This window comes from Halichoerus grypus, chromosome 1 (genome assembly GCF_964656455.1).
Source record: "Halichoerus grypus chromosome 1, mHalGry1.hap1.1, whole genome shotgun sequence".
NCBI classification, from domain to species: domain Eukaryota; kingdom Metazoa; phylum Chordata; class Mammalia; order Carnivora; family Phocidae; genus Halichoerus; species Halichoerus grypus.
The window spans coordinates 68282289-68303614 of NC_135712.1; the positions used below are offsets into that span (position 1 = coordinate 68282289).

Here is a 21326-nt window from a genome sequence, read left to right on the forward strand (position 1 = left end):
AGAGAGCTAAGTGACAGGCAGGGGACAGGGAAGAGGGAGTCTAACGGGGTGCCCACTCTTGGCAGAGCAGGTGGCAGGTAAGGCAGAAAGGGTGAGGAGTGGTCTCGCTGGTGTGGGTGGGACAGTGATGTTTGAGGCTCCAAGGCCCTCCCTTAAAAACAATGCCTTATAAGCAGTCCAGTCAGGTGAGCGAGTGAGGGGCAGTGATGGCAGAATTTATCAGGCTCAGTGACTTTCCCTTCTGAATGACTGTGTTAATATTCAAGTCCATAGTTCCTGTACTACAAATGAATCTCACCTGTTTCTATCAGTTTTTCTGGAGCCTCACATGGAGAATTACAGGTTTTACTATGTCAGCTCCTGCCTGCCAAAGAATATGTAAAAAGGATTTGAGAGTAATTTTATTAAACTGCAGATATTTGAGAGTAATTTTATTAAACTGCAGATATTCAATCTTTTACTAGCTATAGTGACTGTGCCCCCTTAATCTAAACCAGTTTGGACATTGTATGATCCAGTTGACAGCTTTGCATAATAAAAGATGAGCACTTTGGGTTGCACACAGAATGATTGGTGACCAGAATGATGATGGGTCTAGAAATGAACTCTTCTTCTAAGAAAGAATTAAAGCATCTAAGAAGGAAAGCACTCAGGATGTAGTCCCAGAGAGATCAGGGAACACACACAGAAGGGAGAACCACCTGCAAAATTTGAAATGCCAACTGCTTACTTACTGGGTATGTGGCGGAGAGGGTTCAAACATCAGAGAGAGGGTTGGATTCCAACCCTGAGATTTTGTTACTGGAATTAAATGTGCCTATAAAAGTTGTGTGGTTTAAAGCTCAGGATTCATCATCTGAGTACACATGATTGAGCATCTAATCTCTTCATTTGCCTTTTCTTATTTAATCTTCCCTCTGAGGCAGGTGATAGTTTGGTTCCCATCTTATTGGTGAGAAGATTGAGGGCTGGGAGGCTAGTGGGGCCTGGGAGGCAAAGAGAGGAAATCCCTTCCTAGAATTGCTGTCTCCTAGCTGAACTAAGAATCAAATTGATATGAGACAGATCAATAGGAGAAAATTAAATTTAATAGGCGTACGTATGGGGAATCCACAGAAACATAGAAATTCCAAAGACAGGCAAAATGAGGTATATATATCCTTCTGAACTATGGAGAAGGGGGTAGGGGCCTGGGATTCCAGAGGAAAGGAATGCACTTCACCTGGGCCATAAGAAGAGCAGATGTTTGGTAATTAGATGTTTGCCCTGCCATACAGATGGGTCACTCAGATAAAATTTATCTTTGCTAATAACCCTTATTCTGGGAAAGACCTGCAATTTAGATTCTTCTGTGTAGTTAAGGGGGGATACAAAGTTTCTCTTGAGGCCACAGGGTCTCAAGTGCCTTCAGCTCAAAATAATCCACATGCCAAAGTGGCACATTCCGTCGGGGGGGAGTGTGTCCTGAACCTCCTCACCTATGTTTTAAAAAGAACCCCAGGTGATTCATAAGCACTTTGAAGTTCCAGAACCTCTGATTTAAGAGATCCAAGCCTTGGTGATGAGAAGTATGGTGACAGCATAAATAGGCATCCAGGCACCAGGGCGAGGAGTTTCTTTCAGGGAGGGGTCAAGGACAAAGCCAAGTTGCAGTCACCCCAGCCCCGGCTCTGTTGGGAAGGCACAGGTGTGGGCTGGCTGGGAGTGGAGGGCTGCAGGGTGGAGGCAGCTGAAACTTTAGGGCTTCGGGTGTCCTGGCCAGCTTCTATCCAGCATTGGTCTGTCAGGTGAAGGGACCCCAATTCTCGGGGGAAGGAGAATAGACACTGCTAATGAGTTTCAGCTGATGCTTCTCAGAAAAATGATGGCTTCTCCTGCCATAGCAAGACATTTCTTTTGATCATGATTGTTCCAAAGAAGGGACAGCAAATGACTTGCTGGTAATTGGGCATTTCGAGTGGCGCCTCCGTGCTATCGGGGCTCAGGCGATGGGAGCGGGTGGTGCTGGCCTTGTGAGGGCCGCTAGCATTCACTGTGCTGTGCCAGGAGGAAGAGGTCATGCTGTGATGCACTGTCCTGCGTACTCTCGCACACTGTGTGTACCCGAGCCTTTAGCAGAACAAAATGCGTTGTAGGTGGCTGATTGTGTGTGCGCTCTTTTTCACTGGTCTCTGAATAATGGCTTTCTGAGGAGCAAGGACGCTGCGGGCTGGGGGGGGAGTTGCTGAGAGGGAGGAGTTCTTCAGTTTACTTAAAACAACAAAAACTCCCTGCTTGTTTTACTGTGGATCAAACCGGGAGGCAAGCCTAGTGACCTGTGTTGAATAAGATGATTGATCGGGGGAGCCAGATGTGGGAATCAGAGAGTTGGGATTCTGATTCCACATGTGTTCATAAATCGTCTCCATTTCCTTTAATCACAGAGGAAGTTCTCAAATCAGATGGGATGAGTTCATTCCCTCATTTATGCAGCGAATGCTCTCTGAAAGCCCAGCTGTGAACCAAACAAAGCCCCTGTCCACGTGGAGCTTACATTCAGGAGGTAGAGAGAAAACACCACCACAAACACATGAATGTGTCATATGTCCTATAGTGATAGCCAGTGATGTATGAGCAGAAAGCTGAATGAATAAGCTGGGGGGGTGTGTTTAAGAAGAGGTTCCAGACGTGTGAAATGCGATCTACGAAGTCCTTGACACAAGAATGAGCTGGGGGCATTCCCGAAAATGGGTGAATGGCCAAAGTGGCCACTGAATAGAGAGGACAAAAGGGTAAGAAGTTTGAAGAAAAGGGCCCAGATCAAAGCAGACCTTATAAGCTATGAAGAGCATTTAGATTTTCTAAGTGTGGTAGGAAACAATGGTAGAGTTTTTAGTAAAGGGAATGTCGTGAATTGATTTATGTTTAAAGAAATAGGTCTGGCTGGGGCATCTGAGTGGCTCAGTCAGTTAAGCGTCTGCCTTCGGCTCAGATCATGATCCCAGGGTCCTAGGATCCAGCCCTGCTTTGGGCTCTGCACTCAGCGGGGAGTCTGCTTCTCCTCCACCCTCTGCCCCTCCCCCTGCTCATGTTCGCTCTCTCTCTAATAAATAAATAAATAAATAAATCTTTTTAAAAAATAAAAAAAAGAACTATTCCGGCTAATGAGTGGATGGGAGTGTCACGAGTCTAAGGAAGAAGACCACTTAGAGGGCTGCAGGGCGAAGGAGGAAAGATGGTGGCTTGTGGTTGTGGTGGAAACAGTGTACAAGAAAGGGCTAATAAGAAAGACTCTCAGGCTTGCAGCTAAGCAGTGGGGTGAGATAAAACAGATGAGGTGATGAGCCAATTGCCCTGGCGTAGTGCTTAACAAAGAGCAAACCCTCCACAGACAATAATCTCTTCATCTGAGGAGGGGAGCTGCTATACCCTCCATATAAAAAAAATAATGAAATATTTCAGTTGAGGAAGACTTAGGGAGATGGTCTGATCTGGTGTTTTCATTTGAGGCAGTGAGGTCCAGAGAGGAGAAGGTGCACACCCAGCTGGGTCACAGCTGGTTAAGGGCAGACCTGGGACCAGAACCCAGGTTCCTCTTGATCCCAAGGATGGTGTCTATAAGTTACGCTGATCATGATGGTGCCACATTTTATGGATGCTTTTGGAGCCCAAAATACTTTTATATGTAGGTAGAGCTTAGATATGAACTTAAAACTTCAAAGGTGGATATCTCTAAGTGCAGGGGCCTCATGTATTGGTCTGAATGACCCTGTGGGTTTCCTCTAACACTAAGGTTCTGTCACATTAGAAGAGCCCAAAAAATCAAGAGCTCTGGGAGAGCAAGCCGCTAGGCCCTCGATTTTCTCCCGTTAACTCAGTTGCATTCATGGCCACTGTTCAGAAAAAATATCAATAGTTCTCTTCAAAAGGACTTTTTCTCTTCCCCCTAGCAGCTAGAAAGGACTGTCTCCTACCCTGAAAAGCACCCTGCCTTGGCTGTGTGCTCGTTGGAATAAACACAATTAGATGAGGAAGAAAGGGGGTGATTAGGGAATTATGTAAAATGGCTGTTAGATTGGCTCCTGCGTCCCGTTCAGGATGTGAGCTTCTCTCTTGGAAAAGACTGTTCTGGAAAAGGACTAATTTCTGGTTGAACAGTTGGGGCATGAGAAAGGAGGAAGAGCTTTACAAGTTGTTTTTAAAACTGCCTGCCTGCTGTAGTGGCCAGAAGTCCTGGGTTTTTGTTCCCAAAGACAGGGCACAGATCTGGTCTCTTCCTGAATGAGGTGGCCCAGCTTCTCTCAAGATGGTGGGACAGGCGCCTCAGCCAAATTTGCACTCGACGGCTCATGGGTATAAGCATTCGCTGGGTATCTCTTGCATGTGCAATGCTAGCAGGGATGCTGGGGGTGGGAGGATGGTGGAAGGATAGGGTACAGCGGTGAAAATCCCACACTCCTTGAGCTCGGGAGCTAACCACCTGCCCGGTGGGGCAGTGGAGAGGGTGGAGACACACATACAAGGGGAAACCTCTGGGTGCAGACGCCAGAGTGAAGAAGGAGAGCATGGAGCATTCACCCCAAAGCTGTGTGGTGGGGATGAGCGGGAGTTGAGAGCCATTCAACATGTTGCAACAAACCACGCTGTGCTGTGAGTCTGGGAATCACAAGGAGGTCAGGGTCTTGTGGGAGAGACAGGCCTGGAGGCAGTAATTGTGGTTTGAACAGAATCAGGGAAGAGTGACACCACCCCCATCCTGGGTGGGTTATTAAAGAGAAGTCTTTCCAGAACTAGTGATTTTGAGGTGGTGCTTAAAGGATGAGTAGGAAGGAGGCTGGGAGGCGGAGACAGGGAGAAGGAAGGGTATGGACATTTCAGTTGAAGTTAAAAGTAGTGAGAGCAGAACTCACGAAACAAAAACAGTTTTGGGGGGGATTCAAGGGTGAGGCAGGGACTCACTGGAGATGGGGTTGAGAGGGGGTGGGGTGGCCACAGAGGACTTTGCATGTCCGGTTAAGGGGCCCCTCAAAAACTATGTCCCGGTGAAATGCCCCTTCAAGAATGCACAGGTTGGTGATTAACATAACATGATAAATAAATACATACATACATACATACATACATACATACATACTGAAAGATGTTTTAAAAAAAAAGAATGCACAGGTTAATTCCATTTAAGCCAAAGTTTGTGTTTTTCAAACGGATTGGTGTCCCTAATTTGTTAATTTTAGGATCCAACTATATTAACCACTTATAACTTATTTTTAAACCTGAGGATATAAAATTGCTCCTTTGAAACTAAGGGCACATCTTGCCCGAATCAGATTGACCACTATCATTGGGTGCTCCTTCCCACTCAAGTTCACAGGCATACCTGTCATTTATCAGAACCAGAGCATGACTATGAAAATGGAAAGAAAGCAAGAAAAATCTGTTATCTCTGTGCTGTCCCTCATAACTCATTTGCTTCTGCACCAGTGACCAGATCCTCCTTCCACATGGTTATTCAAGCCATGCCCCAGGGGGTCAGCCCTCTACCTGCACCTCTGTTGCCCCCATACCTAACCACCAAATCCTGGCCATTCTCTCCCCCTAATATTACTCACACCTGTCTCTCCACGGCCACTGCCATTGGGCTCCTCTGAGCCACCATCACCTCTTGTCAGGATTTCTGCAATAACGTCCTGTTACCCCACCTCTACTCTTACCTTCCTCTGATTCTCCACCAAGCAAAAGTAGTAACTTTCAAATGCAGGTCAGCCCTTCGGTGGCTCTTAGGACAAGCCCTGGAATCTGACTGGGCACACCAGGGCTCAGCATGTCTGCTTCCTGCCTCTCTGGACTCATTACCTGCTTACCCCTACTCAGGCCATGTTGATGTTTTTCCTTCCTAGCTTGGTTAAGTCCTACTCTCCCTCAGCACTCAGCTGTAACTCACTTCTTCAGAGAGGCCTTCCCTAACTGTTGGCACTCCCACCATTGCAATTAATGTGTGATCACAAATAATTATGTGATCTCCTGTCCAATGCCTGTTCCCGATATAGACTGAGTTCCCAGAGTCAGGGCCCTGCCTGCCTTGTTTAATACTGCATCCTGGGCTGTTCTAGTGCCCAGCACTAGGGCACAATAGGACTAGTAAGTATCTGTTTGAATCCAGCGATATTCACATCCCACATGTGCTTCATTGCTCCCTGAAGAACCCACAGGCAAAAACTAAAAAATAAAACCTTCTATGTTGGAAACAGTCAAAAACCAATTCAAAGCCATTAATAGGTATTATTAACTATCATCCTGTACTATCTTGACTAAAATTAATAATTGATTATTTTAAATAAAATTTTGTAGCTGAGAGAAGTTAAACAAAGATAGCTAATGAGGGGCACCTTGATGGGTGCAGATGCTTCAGTAGGGTTCCAGGGATTTGGCTAGAAATGCAGTTTATTCTTCAACCAGTCATGTCCCAAGTCTGGGATGCACCAGAAACTGTGGGATATCCAGCCTTCTGATGCTGCACATTAATTTACGGGGTGTCATGTAATTATCAGGCACTGCTGGTGTCTGCTCAGAAAGCACAATTCTCTGCTGTGCAATCTACGGGAGAAGCTAGATTGTTCTCCCAGAACTGGGGGACATGGAATCAGAGTCAGGAGAGCATGGGGTCTAAATGTGTGTCAAACAAGGTTGGCTCTAAATGAACTGTCTGAAACAAAATGGTCAGAAATCAGCATTTTAAACAATACCTCATGTTGTGATTATGTTTCTCTATCCTCAGGTACTTTTTCAGTCTCTATGATTATTAAAGTAATTTTGTTCACATCCTAAATCATTTGCCTTCTTATTTGTTAAATTGATTTCCACGCAGTCTCTGCATCTTCACTGAGGTTGCTCATGGGTTCCCCACAGCTTCGGTTCTGATGACAGAAGCTGGACTAAATGGAGACAATATAACATCACAGAGCAATCAAAGTTATGTTTAAACTAATAAAAACCTAGTGAATATGAATAATAGATTTTTAAGAGGTTAAGGTAGAACTAATTAAGTCAACTTAAGGGTCATTAACTGACAATGAATTGACATTTTAAAGAAAGCAAAAGAACTTAAATAGAACACAAATTGCTTTTTAAGAGAAGTTCACAATTTGTGAAATTACCCCCAGGGAGTATGAAAGCTAACCATTTGCGAACTAGTAGATGGAAAGCTTTCCTCTTAAACCAATTTGTTTTAGCATAACAAATTTTATTAAAGCTAGAGATACAAAATGAAATGAAATAAAATAAACTCGTTAAAACATTACCAGGCAAGCAGGTCACACTTAACTGCTCACAACTAAATAAAAAAATAATTGGAATCTGAAAATCTGTCATAAATACCGAAGCAGTCTTGAAAAGCCACAAGACAGCTCTTTTGTATATAAAAATTATCAAAATTATCCATAAGCTTCACTTCATGGTATTAATATAAGTTTAACTATGCATAAAAATGGCAAAGCTGCATCATCCATGGTACACAATACATGGAAAACTTTGTGACTAGAAATATTTATCTTTGACCTTGCATGCTGATGCTCATCATCCTCTTTACAATAGAAAATTGTGGGATCACATTGTGTCAGGTCAAGTAAAAATGCACTCTCCTGATTTTTGTTGTTGTTGTTGAAATTTCCCCATACATAATTCTAGAGAGTTGTGGGCTCTTATTTCTTCTAAGAAAGGAACATTTAGAGTTCCTTTCAGTGCTGCTTTTCAGTGTTTGCAAAAGGTAAAAATCCAGTTCATTTACTACTGCAATTTCTTTTCATAGACATGCCTCCGGAATATTAAAAACATATATTGCCAGAACTTGTCATATAAAATAGTTAAATCTCTACACCCAATGTTTATATAGTCATTTTCTAAGAAGCCTTTATTTTCTCCTTTTTAATGGGCAATTATCTTACATTCCAATTTTGTTAAGTGGATGTTTGTTAAATCTCATTTTTATATTCGTATGTACATTTCTCTGACCCAATACCAATTTTGTTGTGAGCTTTGTGATAGTGTCACTGAAGACTTGGAAGTCTTCTATACTTTGCACAATTGCAGGTGTAATTTATTTCAAATGTTAAAGGCAGTGAAGCCAAAGGCTAGATTCTTTGGAGCCAGAACTCCCATGCCTGTAGTCAATGGAATGATTTGGTCTGTCTGCTTGCCACAGGGCAGTCCGTAGAAGTAACAGAGGAATGGACTAAAGCATTCTTTTATTTATTTATTTTTAAGAATTTATTTATTTATTTGAGAGAGAGAACATGCACATGCAAGAGCGGAGGGAGGGGCAGAGGGAGAGGAGAAGCAGACTCCCACGACCCCAAGATCATGACCTGAGCCGAAGGCAGGTGCTTAACTGACTGAGCCACCCAGGGACCCCTAAAACATCCTTTTAAACAGGCCCGGGGAGCCTGGGTGGCTCAGATGGTTAAGCGTCTGCCTTCGGCTCATGTCATGATCCCAGGGTCTGGGGATTGAGCCCCACATCAGGCTCCTGGCTCAACAGGGGGCCTTCTTCTCCTTCTCCCTCTGCCTCTCCCCGTGTTCCCGCTCTCTCTCTCTCTCTGTATCTCTGTCTCAAATGAATAAATAAAATCTTAAAAATAAATAAATAAACAGGCCCAGTTCATCTAAATCATTTTTCCAGAAAGTCCTCTAGAATCTGAGAAGGCTTGTACATCATTAACCAGATGTTCAGGTTAAGTCCAGAATAGCCAGAACAGAGTGAGCTCAGTTGTCTTGGCAAGATCTCGAACAGGTGTGTGGCTGTACACTCTGATTTAATTGTGGCCACCTGCTTTATTGAGCGCCAACTCTTCAGAGACCAGGAGGTGAACTGCTTCCCTTCTCCCTGGGAGGCACCCCATGTGTTTGTTAGGCCATCAGCGTGAATGCAAAATAGATGTTAAAGGCTTTAGTCCTCCCTCCACTTCACGGCTTCCCCTGTCCAGTGCCCCTCCTATTTTCTCACCTTCTTAGCATCCCCTCTTCATCCCTCTATGGCTGTTCCATCTTCTCTAAATACCAAGGAAAATGTCCCAAGGCCAAATCACTAGGTCTTAAGCCTAGAAAAACATGGGGTCTCCACTTCTTCCCCAAAGAGAATCATAGATACTAAAGGCCTTAGGATGTAAAGACCTTGATTTATTTGGTTGGGAGGTTGGTGCTGATCGGAGGAGAGGGGTGGAAGGAAGGAAGCCACAAAGGACAGTTGTCCTGGTGATCACTCTCTGGGGCAGCCAGGTGGGGACTAACCAGTGCCGACTTTCCTCTCAAGATCAGGAAGGGAATCCCAGGAGCGCAAGGAGGCAGGGGCCCCATGATTAGTTGCCTCTGCTGTGAGCATTTTTATGGGGCAGTGAGGGATGAGTAGGCCGTGAGGGCCAAGGAATCGCCCTGACCTGATGCTGCCTAATTTTCCGCCAGTGTGCCTGACTTTATGTGGGTGGAGTAAAGGTAGTGAGGGGCTTAAACTGTGCCTGATGGTCTGTGTAGCTTGTTTAAAATAATGGACTCATTAAGGCTGGGAAAGCTGAAATGTAACGAGGGGCTATCCTGGAGATCAAAGATGAGCTGACTTTAGTTCAGGGTGGACTGTTACGTGACCAGTGACAGTAGTGAAATCCCTGGATCGATGGTGGGCTGAACATGTCCAGCTGGACTGTTGCTTTCTGATGGGGATGGGAACTCTAGGATGCTGGCGGTCGCTCATGTTGTCACATGGCTTTCCTTCTGCCAGGGAGTCATTGTTTCTGTCCTCCTTCCCTGACCAGGTGTTGGACTGGATTGAAAACCACGGTGAGGCCTTTCTCAGCAAACACACCGGGGTTGGGAAGTCGCTGCATCGAGCCCGGGCCCTGCAGAAGAGGCATGATGACTTTGAAGAGGTGGCTCAGGTGAGACGCTCTGTGTGGTTGTGTGTGTGTGGAACTGGGTGAGGGAAGCCAGGGCCATGGCTTTGGTATTTGGGTTGATAGCCCAGTGGTTTCTGGGTTGCCTTCCTGCCTGATGCAAGGAGACCCTTGTCTGCTCTTGGATCACTAGGTGAGTGATAAATAGACCTTTAGTTTATGGTCTTCAGAAAAAATCTTCCTGCCAGCATGATCAGTAAATGCCTTGTCCACAAGGTGGTAATAGCAGAAGGAATGGATGTTAGAAACATCAACAGCCCAGAACTACTGCTTATAGTTATCACCAGGGGCAAGTGGGAGCTGAAAATCAGCATTAGCTCTGCTTGCAGAGCTGTGTGTCTTCCAGGACCTGGAGGAGGAGACGGGACCTGTTCACCACATCATGTATCCATAAGGCTGACTGTGCCCAGAGAATATGGCGTAATGTTTGGTCGTTTAGCTGAGCTCTATACCTGATCCCAAAAGGGCATTTTTATCTAATTACACAAAGATGCCGTGAGAGGCCTTGACCATTTGACTTCATGGTGGAGGGATATAAGAGGGTTTTTTGTTCTGAGCCTGCAACCCCCCAATATTATCCAAACTCTCTTATATTTCTCTTTTGGGGAGTTCTCTAATGGATCCTGAACATCTTCATCTTCAAGATGAAATACTACTCTGTCCATTTATATTGTCAGACATGATCAGTTGCAGTGGAAACTAAGACCAAGGAATGAAGCAGGGTAGGGGCATCTGCGGGGGGACCAGTATGGGGCAGGAGGCAGGATGACAAAGCTAGTGTTTGCCGCAGCTGTTAACCAGGCCTGGCTCCCATCCCACCATGTGGGCAGTCCTCAGGGTGGGTGTCACCCTGGGCATCATGCAGAGTGCTACCAGTCCCAGAGAGAACTGTGGGTGAGCTGTGGATGTCAAAGGTGAGCCCCTGTCAAAAACCAAAGGAATCTGCTAGAGGACAAGAAAGTGGTGGGAGCAAACTACATCTCTAAGGAAGCTGCAAGTAGGTGCTGGAAAGTGAGAGGCCTGGCAGGTGCCAGAAAGACTGAGTCACTAGTGACCTCAAGCTGGGAATACAGATGGATTAGACCCAACCTATGCAATAAAGAAAGCCTCATATAGAATCTTTGTGCACAGTTGGTGGGAATGTAAAGTGATGGAGTCACTGTATGGCAATTCCTCAAAAAATTAAACATAGAATTACCATATGATTCAGCAATCCTACTTCTACATATATACTCAAAAGAATTAAAAGCTGGGATGTGAAAAGATTCTTCTATACTCATGTTCATAGCAGCATTATTCACAATAGCCAAAAGATGGGAGCAACACAAGTGTCCAGATAAAAGGATAAAGAAAATGGGGTCTATACAAACAATGGAATATTATTTGACCTCAAAAAGGAAGGAAATCTGATAACATACTACAATATGGATGAATCTTGAAGACATTATGCTATGTGAAATAAGTCAGTTTTGAAAGGACAAATAGGAGTCCACTTATATGAAGTACCAAGAGTAGCCATATTCATAGAGACAGAAAGTCGAATGATGGTTGCCAGGGGCTGGGGCAAGGGAGGGAATAGGGAGTTATTATTTAATGGGTACAGAGTTTCACTTTACAAGATAAAGAGTTCTGGAGATGGACGGTGGTGGTGGTTGCACAACAATGTGAATTTATTTAATGCCACTGAACTTAAAAAGTTTTACGTTATGTATATTTTACTACCATCACAAGAACAAAAAAGCAAGCCTCATCCATACAAAGACCTTCTACAGAATGGGCTGGATCATGCCGATGTAATATAGACATGGGCCAAATGGGCCTCTGGATGTAGCACAGACCCAAAATATCTGAGTGTCCAGACATCCTGGGCGCTTTTGCTATCTGTCAGGGGACAAAGGATTGGAGAGGGCCACATGGACTCCCTGTCTGCTGAGAGGGGGCGTTGTGGGATCTGGGGCGGTCTATTGGAATGGAGCCATCCCATAGCTGTGGTGTTCTTGCCCTTTGGCTATCCTGTGGCTCAGCCCTTCCTCACTCAGAAAGGACATCCCCAGAGCCACCCACAGCCCTGAGTCAGCCAGCCCCCCTCTCCCCCTTCCTGCTGCAACCTCAGAGGCAATGTCAGCCTTGGTTATAGGCCCTTGAGGGAGCTATTGTTTTGTGTGTTGTTTCAACCGAGTAAGCCTGGCTGCCACCTGAACTCTAACCCCACTTCTCCCAATTGCTCCCCTACCTTCTTGCTGATGCCTGATAAGCCTTTCACATGGGACAGTGCCTTTCAATCAGTAGCAGAGACACATTCACTTAAATTCATACTAAAGAAAGAATGGACACGTTCTGAGAGCCTGTGGTTCCATTATGTGTTTTATCTCCCACCAATCCTGGATGGTGGATAGTATTAGCCTTGTTTTATAGAAGATGATGCTAAAGCTCAGAAAATTCTTCAGTGTGCCCAAATCGTCTGGCTTGTCAGCAGCGCTGCTAGGATTCAAACTCAGTCTGTCTGACCTCAGAGTCATGTTTTTACCCTAACTTCATGCTGCCCTTCCTTATTGAAGTATAGGACCTGAGTGTAAAATTCATTTCCAAGTGCCAGTTTCCTCATGAAAAGTGCAGAACAAAGAGCAAGAGTGGGGGAGGTGGGGTGGAGAGGAGATGCTGTTGTGGCCATTCCATTTGGCATACATTACAACTCTTCCCAATCTCTTGCTATAATCCACTTCTCCCTGTCCCTGCTTTCAGATAAGACAGTGTCTTTCTTAGGAGAGAGAGTTCTGCCTTCTAAAAGGCTCATGCTTTTTGAAGTATTCCCCTTGGAAAGGGGACAGATGTGGACAACAAAGGGCACACATAAGCATGGGCCATGAAGTTGCCATATTGCCCCGCAAATCGGTCTTTAGAGATGAATCTCATAGTCTGGTAATAAATCCTGTTTTGTTTTCTCATCCCTACTCTGGGGAAGGGTATGGGCAGCGGAGCTCCCTAGCATCCTGGAATTGGTAGTCCACATTGGAAAATCAACTTGACTGTGGCAAAGGCAGATGAACTGGCAGCAGCCTCAGATCTGCTTTCTTCTGTGCAATGTGATCATCACGCTCAGGTGGTGGGAAAGGAGATGATCCAGGCAGGAAAGGGCGTGCTCTCTCTCTCGCTTCTGTTCTCAATTAGGTGAGGGCCACTGGGAGGGGAGGAGTGGATTTAATCAGGATTGGACAATTCTTGAGTCAGAGATCAATGCTACAGAGCCAAAGCATGGAAATTTTTGTTGCTTGTTGTTTGGGGTTGCTGGTTAAGAGATCTAGTCAGAAAGGACATCACAAATGATGAGAAGTAGGAGGTTGGGGGGGAGGGGTCACTTGTTACCAGTACTACAGAGGGTCATGATTCAGTGAAAGAATCTCTTTTAATGTCATGATTTTATGGTTCTTTGACCTGAGGCTGATAGGAGAAGGAAATTCTGAGCACCTGTTCTCTATATTCAAGTTAAAAAATTGTCTTGAATCAAAGCAGGAAGAGAGCTGTTGCACCTGTTGCATCCCTGGGATGCTGCCCTTCTACAGGAAAGAGCAAGCCCTCCAGCAGAGAAAAGGGCTACGCACAGGGAGAGGCCCAAGGGCAGTGTGAACTCATGGAACAAATACACCTCTACTCTGGAGATCGTGTAAAGACACTGAAGACAATAGTAGAAATATCAAATATATCTGGGAAGAATTAATGTAGCAAACCATGACCTTACATTTTATGTTTATTAGCTCTTGAACACATTTTAAACAAATTCAACGGTCATTTGAAGGAAGTGAATGAAGTATTTATGGTCCTCAGTTCATCCTGCAGATGGCACTCTTCGAATAGTCTACCTGGAAGCTAAGCTGAATGGGAAGGGAGCCACTTCCCGCTTGGCAGGGGAGGCTCCTGACAGGCAGGTGGGGATAGTCTGGGGCCACGTATGCAGCAGGGGGTCTGTCTCTATAAATGTTTCTAGTCCAAGTTACTGAGATTCTCTGTGCTCAAATAGAAGACCTGGGGACTAGCGGGAACCCTTCTGGTCCTGGTAGATACTTTACTCAAGTTGCCTATAAACTCATCACATGACTCAGGCTATAGAGTAAATCAGATTTTAAAAGACACTTATTATATCTTTATATATATTTTTGTGGCATGGCAGTTGTTATCAGGAGTATAAACACGCATAAGATAGAGTTGCTGCCCATTACATCATATCTGTCAGGGGATACATGTGTCCACATCTTGCCCAGGAGTTAGTATGGGCCATGGTACTCTTATTTTGTCCTGAGATATTTGCTATTACTCAGAAGGAAAGTACTCAAGTGCCTGTGTTTTAGAGAGCAGCTGTGCCTGCTCTGTGAGTGGTCTGCTTTATGACCTCATTATCTGGAATGCCAGACTTTCTGTAAGCTAGCTTAGTAAAAAAATTAGCAATCATTTACACTCAAATATACATTATCTAAAATCTCAAAGCACCAAATCACATTTAAACAGCTAAGCATATTAAATAGCATTTGTGTAACATTTTTGAAAGAACAGACCATTTAAAGAAAGATTTAAAGAAATATAAAAACATAGGCACAATTAAGCACTTCATTCAATAATCTCTGGTTGGTTGTTTATCTGACTCTTGCTGTTTTCCCAAACTTGAATAGAAAACACTTTAAAAAATTCAATATGAGTCTTGGGGTCAAAATAGGCAAAAGTGGGGGCGCCTGGGTGGCTCAGTTGTTGAGCATCTGCCTTCAGCTCAGGTCATGATCCCAGGGTCCTGGGATTGAGCCCCGCGTCGGGCTCCCTGCTCAGTGGGAAACCTGCTTCTCCCTCTCCCACTCCCCCCTGCTTGTGTTCCCTCTCTTGCTGGGTCTCTCTCTGTCAAATAAATAAATAAAATCTTTTTTAAAAATAGGCAAAAATGGAAGGGAAACATTTTAGTGGACCTATCAGTGACCTTACCCATCAAAGATCTTCAAAGTGTAATCAGCGAACTTACTAGAGCTCCAAGGGCAGGTAGAATAGGGAATCCATAGGGGTAGAAAGTCCCTGCCCTCGGAGTCAGACAGTAGTACTCATCAGTTCCCAAGCCCATCTAGTCTGTGTCAGGCACCTTGAGAAATTAAAGAAATATAACAGTTTCTGTTTTGAGGAAATCATGATCCAAAGAGAAACATGCATTAAACATATTGTAACCCTCTAAGAAGTCCCATAGTTTGAAAGGAAGCCTAATCTTTTTTCTTTCAGGGTTTTCAAGGAGCATTTCCAGTGAAACCAAGATAAACCATTAGTTCATTTGGTGATCCAATAAATATACCTGTCTAGGGGATGGTGTAGTGATCTTTGGAGTAAGTTCCTTCTTTTCATGCCTGAGATGGTGACCAATTATAGCAACTGCAAATGCAAGCAGAAGGAAAAGGTGGGAAAGCTTCAATAGATGCTTTTTCACACTCCAGCTTCTTAGAGAGGATAAAACTTTCTTCAGCAGGATGAAAAAAATAGTGAGGAAGAAAGCCAGGAAAATGCAGAGAAATTAATGTCAAGAAGTGGGCAAGTGGAAGAATGTGAAATAGCAGAGAAATGAAGGACAGTCTTACCCTTTGGATCTTGCATGACATTCGTCCCATTTGAGTGGATTCAGGACATTCCCTCCATGGAGCACCAGGGAAAAGTTGCATGAGCTGAGGGGAGGGCTCTTGGGACCACTCTCAAGAAGAAGAAAGGTTATATTGTGGATAACTCCCAACCATGGGTTTTGAAGGTCACTTTATATACACTTGTGGAAATTGAGAGGGAGCCAATATCCAAGATATTATAGAAAGCCTACCAAGAACCTCTTATCAAGACCATGAATTGTCCCCCACTTCTGCTTCCTATGTGGAACAAATGGCACATTCCGAAGAAATTGAGACTGCATTCCTAATGACTTTAGGTTCTGGAGAGCAAACTGAAAGACTCAGAAGCACAGGTGGCGTTCTTATCTCTTGTTCCATGTGACGGCAGGGACTATGGAAAAGAGGGAAGGCATTGAAAAACAAATGGCTGCCTATGTAGATGGTGTTTTCAAAAGTGTTCTGGAGTATACCCTACAAAGCCAGGAGTTTTCAAAAGTGTTCTGGAGTATACCCTACAAAGCCAGGATGATGGACTTCTGGTAAGGGGAGAGTGCATCTCATAAAGATTGGGGAAGATTTGGCAGAAAGAAAATCTAGAAAGATTGAAGTGAACTTTGAAGTGGAAGGAGAAAATTATCCTAATAAAGCCAAAACCAGATATGTGGGGTGCCATAGAGGTGGCATAGAAAGAAGCACCTTGTGGAGCGCCTGGGTGGCTCAGTTGTTAAGCGTCTGCCTTCGGCTCAGGTCATGATCCCAGGGTCCTGGGATCGAGCCCCGCATCAGGCTCCCTGCTCAGTGGGAAGCCTGCTTCTCCCTCTCCCACTCCCTCTGCTTGTGTTCCCTCTCTCGCTGTCTCTCTCTCTGTCAAATAAATAAAACCTTTAAAAAAAAAAAAAAGAAAGAAAGAAAGAAGCACCTTGTGAAGGAGATGCCCTTAGGTCACCTTAGGTAGGAAAATACAAATACAATTGCCTGCAATATACACACACACACACACATATACATATATATTATATTGTAATATGTATATGCAATATATATATGTACTTATTATATGTACTTAAATTTTAATACCAGAATACAAATACAAATACAAAACATTCCTGAGACTTTAGGGTATTGAGCTCATAACTAGAAAATGGTGAGAGAAGAGGACTTTTTGTTTAAGGACTCATTCTAATAGGAGGGATGAAGGATATCAGAAAGGATCACTTCGATATGAGACTACAAACCTGAGGGTATTAGACAATATGGAGAAGTACTAGAGCGGTAAGAAGAAGAAAGAAACTGACTGCTGGAGAGGACCATGGTCTGCTCCATCACATGGAGGATATGGGAAATGCTGTTCTGATACGATTTCACTTCCGGTTCAGGGGAAGCTGTGGTGGTGATGACAGTCCTCAAATTTCCTGACATCTCCTGTAAATTTCGTGACACTGTAAATAAAACATCTATATGTTGTTGGGAGTGGAGGATTCTACATGAGAGAGAGCGAATCATCGTAGAAAAGCTCAAAGGAGCATAGGTTGTGTCTAGACTCTCAGGAACATTGACCTTTAGATGAAAGGGTTTAGACTTTGCTCTTAATGCGGAAATAGTAAAGGCTTTTGAGTAATGATATAAATTTAAATACAGTTGACCCTTGAATAACACAGGGGTTTAGGCACCAACCCTCGTGTAGTCAAAAATCTACATGTAACTTCTGACTCCTCAAAAACTGCCTATAGCCTGCTGTTGACCAGAAGACTTACTGATAATATAAACAGTCAATTAACACATATTTTTATATGTATTATGTGCTATGTTCTTTTTTTTTTTTAAGATTTTATTTATTTGACAGAGAGAGACACAGCGAGAGAGGGAACACAAGCAGGGGGAGTGGGAGAGGGAGAAGCAGGCTTCCCGCGGAGCAGGGAGCCCGATGCGGGGCTCGATCCCAGGACCTGGGATCATGACCTGAGCCAAAGGCAGACACTTAATGACTGAGCCACCCAGGGGCCCCTATGTGCTATGTTCTTACAATAAAGTAGGCTAGAGAAAAGAAAATGTTAGGAAAACCCTAAGGAAGAGAGAATACATTTACAGGACTCTACTGTATTTATCCAAAAAAAAGAAAAAACAAAAAAACCCACACATAAATAGACCCGCACAGTTCAAGCTCATTGTCAATCAATGGTCAAGTGTATAATCTCTAAACCAGAGAAGTAAGGATTTCTCTATCCACTGGCTATTTAAATCACATATGTAGTATTGTGCCTAATTTGAGAAAATATGTATTCAAAAGGATATTGGCATACTTGATTGTCAGAAGACTGCTAGGATAGTGAAATCCAAGTAACTGGATATATTCTGTTCTGAGTAAATAATGTTTTATGGAAGGCAGGGGGATAGGCTTGATAACTGAAGGCTTCCGATAGAAGAAGTAAGGGTGGAAGGGCTAGTGAAGCCAATTTTAGTTTAATTCAGGTGTAACTTCTAACCCATGGTTGATTTTTTTTATGAGCTGTCCAAAATCAGAATGAAATACCTTGTGATGTCTTGTGCTTATCACTGGAGGTTTTCTGGTAGAGGTAACACTTTATTCCCTTAGGATATAAACATCCTCAAGTCTTTCCTATCTTAAAAATGAACAAATAAAAAATGAATAAAAAGAAACTTAGACTACCTTTTCTGGTAGTTTAGACTACTTCCTCGGTGTTTCTCCTTTCCTTCATAGCCCAGGTGTTTGAGAGAAGAGTCTTTATTTGCCATCTCTACTTCCTCATCTCCTAGATGCCCTTTGACCCCTGCCATTGGACTTCTGTTCCCTCTGGGCAACTGAGGTTAATCTTACCTAAGTCTTCAACTGGGCTTTTTTCTTGCTAAATCCAAAGGAAACTTTTCAGATATTAATTGGTTTCGGGAAGCATTTGATCCTCTCACGATTTCCTCCTTTTTAAATTCTCTTCTCCCAGCCTTCCATGACACCATGCTCTCTTGGTTTCCTTATGTCTTTTTGGCTGGTCCTTTTTAGACTCTTCTCCCTTTTCCCAAGGATTTCCTCAGACTGTCTCTTCTCACTGTACACTCCAGACATGATTTTATACTCTTTCCTAGTCTCAACTGCCACCGTTAGTCTGATGGCTCTGAAATCCATGTCTTATCTCTGATCTCACCCCTGAGCAACCTATTCATAAACCCATTGACTCTCTGGATACCTCCACTTCGATTTCTCAGAGGATTCTCAAAACCAGTATATCCAAAATTTATTTTATCGTTTTCCACCCCTTCCAGGTGTGGTCTTCCTCCTGTATCCCCCACGCCAGTGAAGGACACCATCCACCCAGTTGCTCGAGCCAGACACTTGGGAATCATTCTTGACTTCTGCTTTGTTCTCACCCCTCATGTGTCCTTTGCAAAGTCCTACTAATGCTACTACCTCTTTATGTGTCCCTTTCCTTTCATCTCCATTGCCACTGCCTGAGATCAGAGTCTCATTATCTCTTCTTTGGTTTGTCACACTATCCTCCTGTTTTTCCTAACTCGTCATAGTCTTCTTAAATCCTTCCCCACACTGCCGTAAGAGTGGTTTTCCTGAAATGCACATCTCATCATGCTATTCCATCAGTTATGGAACCCATAGATGGCTTCCCATTAGGATAAAGTTCAAACTATTGATATCATAAACCTTTTATCACCTGGCTACTGCCTCTCTGGCTTTCTCTCTTATCGATAATGTGCTCCCCCTACGCCCCATCCCCTATACTCCTGCAGTCCCAGTTTGTACCTGAACATGCCATGCTCTCAAGTGCAGTGCTGTCTGTTCTTTCATCATTCCCATTTATTTAAGTCTGACCACCCCTGGCCAGCTTCTGTTCATCTTGAAACACTCATCTCAAGTATCATCTCTTCTTGGAAGAAGTGGTCTCCATGGTTTGGTTGAATGCCCCTTTTCTAGGCATCCACTTATTTTGGCCACATCCCTGTCATGGTAGTTATCATGCAGTGTCATCATTAATTTTATGCCAGCCTCACTCCCCAGCTGGACTGTGACTTCCTTAGAGCATGAATTTTGTCTCATTAGTCTTTTTATCTCAATGCCTAGCACAGTGAGCCTAACAAGCAATTGGCACTTGAAAAAGTAAATGAATGGTACAGAGAGGATTTCTTTGTGGGATGGATATCAGGTCAGATTATCTCTGAGATCCCTTCCAATTCTAAGAATGAGAAATGGAAGAGAAGTAGATTAGATGAATATTCATAAGAACGCAGGCCCCAGAACCATATAGCCTGGGACCTAAGTGAGAGCCACCCTGTTAGAATTAGTGAGACTGCACTGAGCTGAGATCAACCTGGACAGCCATGCCCAGGATCTGACACTTGGGAAGAAGCATTTTTTGAGTCATATTTTGAGTGAGGTTTTTGGACTCTTCCATGTTTTTTTTTTAATTGAAAAAATACTAAAAAATAATTTCAGTTGAAGTCCTAGGAAACCAATCTTGACAAGAGGAAATGGTAATCCTTACTATGTGCATTTCCCCAGCCCCGCTAAGTTTCCATGATTTTTCCAGCTGGGATAGCTACCATCATGTACCGTTAACCCTCTTTTTCTGCTAGCTTATATGTAGTGAAGTTATTTTTCTCTTACAAAAATCCTCTTTTTTTGAGAGATGAATAATATTGGCCTTTTCCAAAAGGATTTTAAAGGCAAAAATAAAAACCCAAAAAGTAAATTAGACAAAAGAATTATACTGTGTACCGATTTTATGTTCAGTATATTGATTCTAAGTCCAAGATAGCTCATCTAGTCATACTTCTTTTGATTCAGTGTATCATGTTCATTGATAGACATTTTTTGCTTCTCCCTATTGAAGAGACCCTAATACCAACAACAATAATGACAGTAGCATGACACTTACTGAGTACTTTGTGTGTGCTGGACACTGTTCTATTTTTCCTATATTAACTCACTTAATCCTCATAACATCAATGAGTTAGGTATTTCTTTTTTCAATATTTTTTATTCAAGTATGATTAACATACAATATTAAATTAGTTTCAGGTGTACAATATAATAATTCAGCCATTCTATACATTTCTCAGTGCTCATCAATATAAGTGTTCTATTAATCCCTTTATCTATTTCACCCATCCCCCCCACTCACCTCCCCTCTAGCAACCTCCTGTTTATTCTCTGTATTTAAGAGTTCATTTTTTTGTCTCTTTTTTTCTTTGTTCATTTATTTTATTTCTTAAATTCTACATATGAGTGAAATCATATGATATTTGTCTATCCCTGACTGACTTCTCTCACTTAAGCATTATAACTTCTAGGTTCATCCATGTTGTTGCAAATGGCAAGATTTCATTCTTTTTTTATGGCTGAGTAATATTCCATTATATGTATATTATATATAATATTATGTATTAATATTCCACTAAGAACCTTTAATATATATTTTAAATATATATTAATATTCCTTTATACATAAACACACACGCGTGTGCACACACACACACACACACATACACACACCACATCATCTTTATCCACTCCTCTATTGATGGACACTTGGGTTTTGGTTGCTTCCATATCTTGGCTATTATAAATAATGCTCCAATAAACATAGGGGTACAAATACCTTTTTGAATTAGTGTTTTCGTATTCTTTGGGTAAATACCCAGTAGTAGAATTACTGGATCATATGGTAGTTCTACTTTTAATTTTTTAAGGAGTCTCCACACTATTTTTCCATAGTGGCTACAGCACTATGGTAGAAATGGTTGCATTCCTACCAACAGTACACGAGGG

General features: G+C 43.1%; 1 protein-coding gene across 20 annotated transcripts in view; it reads left to right on the top strand.

Annotated features, from left to right (window-relative positions):
- Positions 1–21326, top strand: part of KALRN (kalirin RhoGEF kinase) — a 642588-nt gene that overhangs the window by 282307 nt on the left and 338955 nt on the right. For all 20 annotated transcript variants that reach the window (XM_078066810.1, XM_078066838.1, XM_078066842.1 and 17 more), the window contains exon 10: positions 9780–9902. In XM_078066810.1, coding sequence (XP_077922936.1) covers positions 9780–9902 — 123 coding nt within the window. The remainder of the gene's footprint in view (positions 1–9779; positions 9903–21326) is intronic.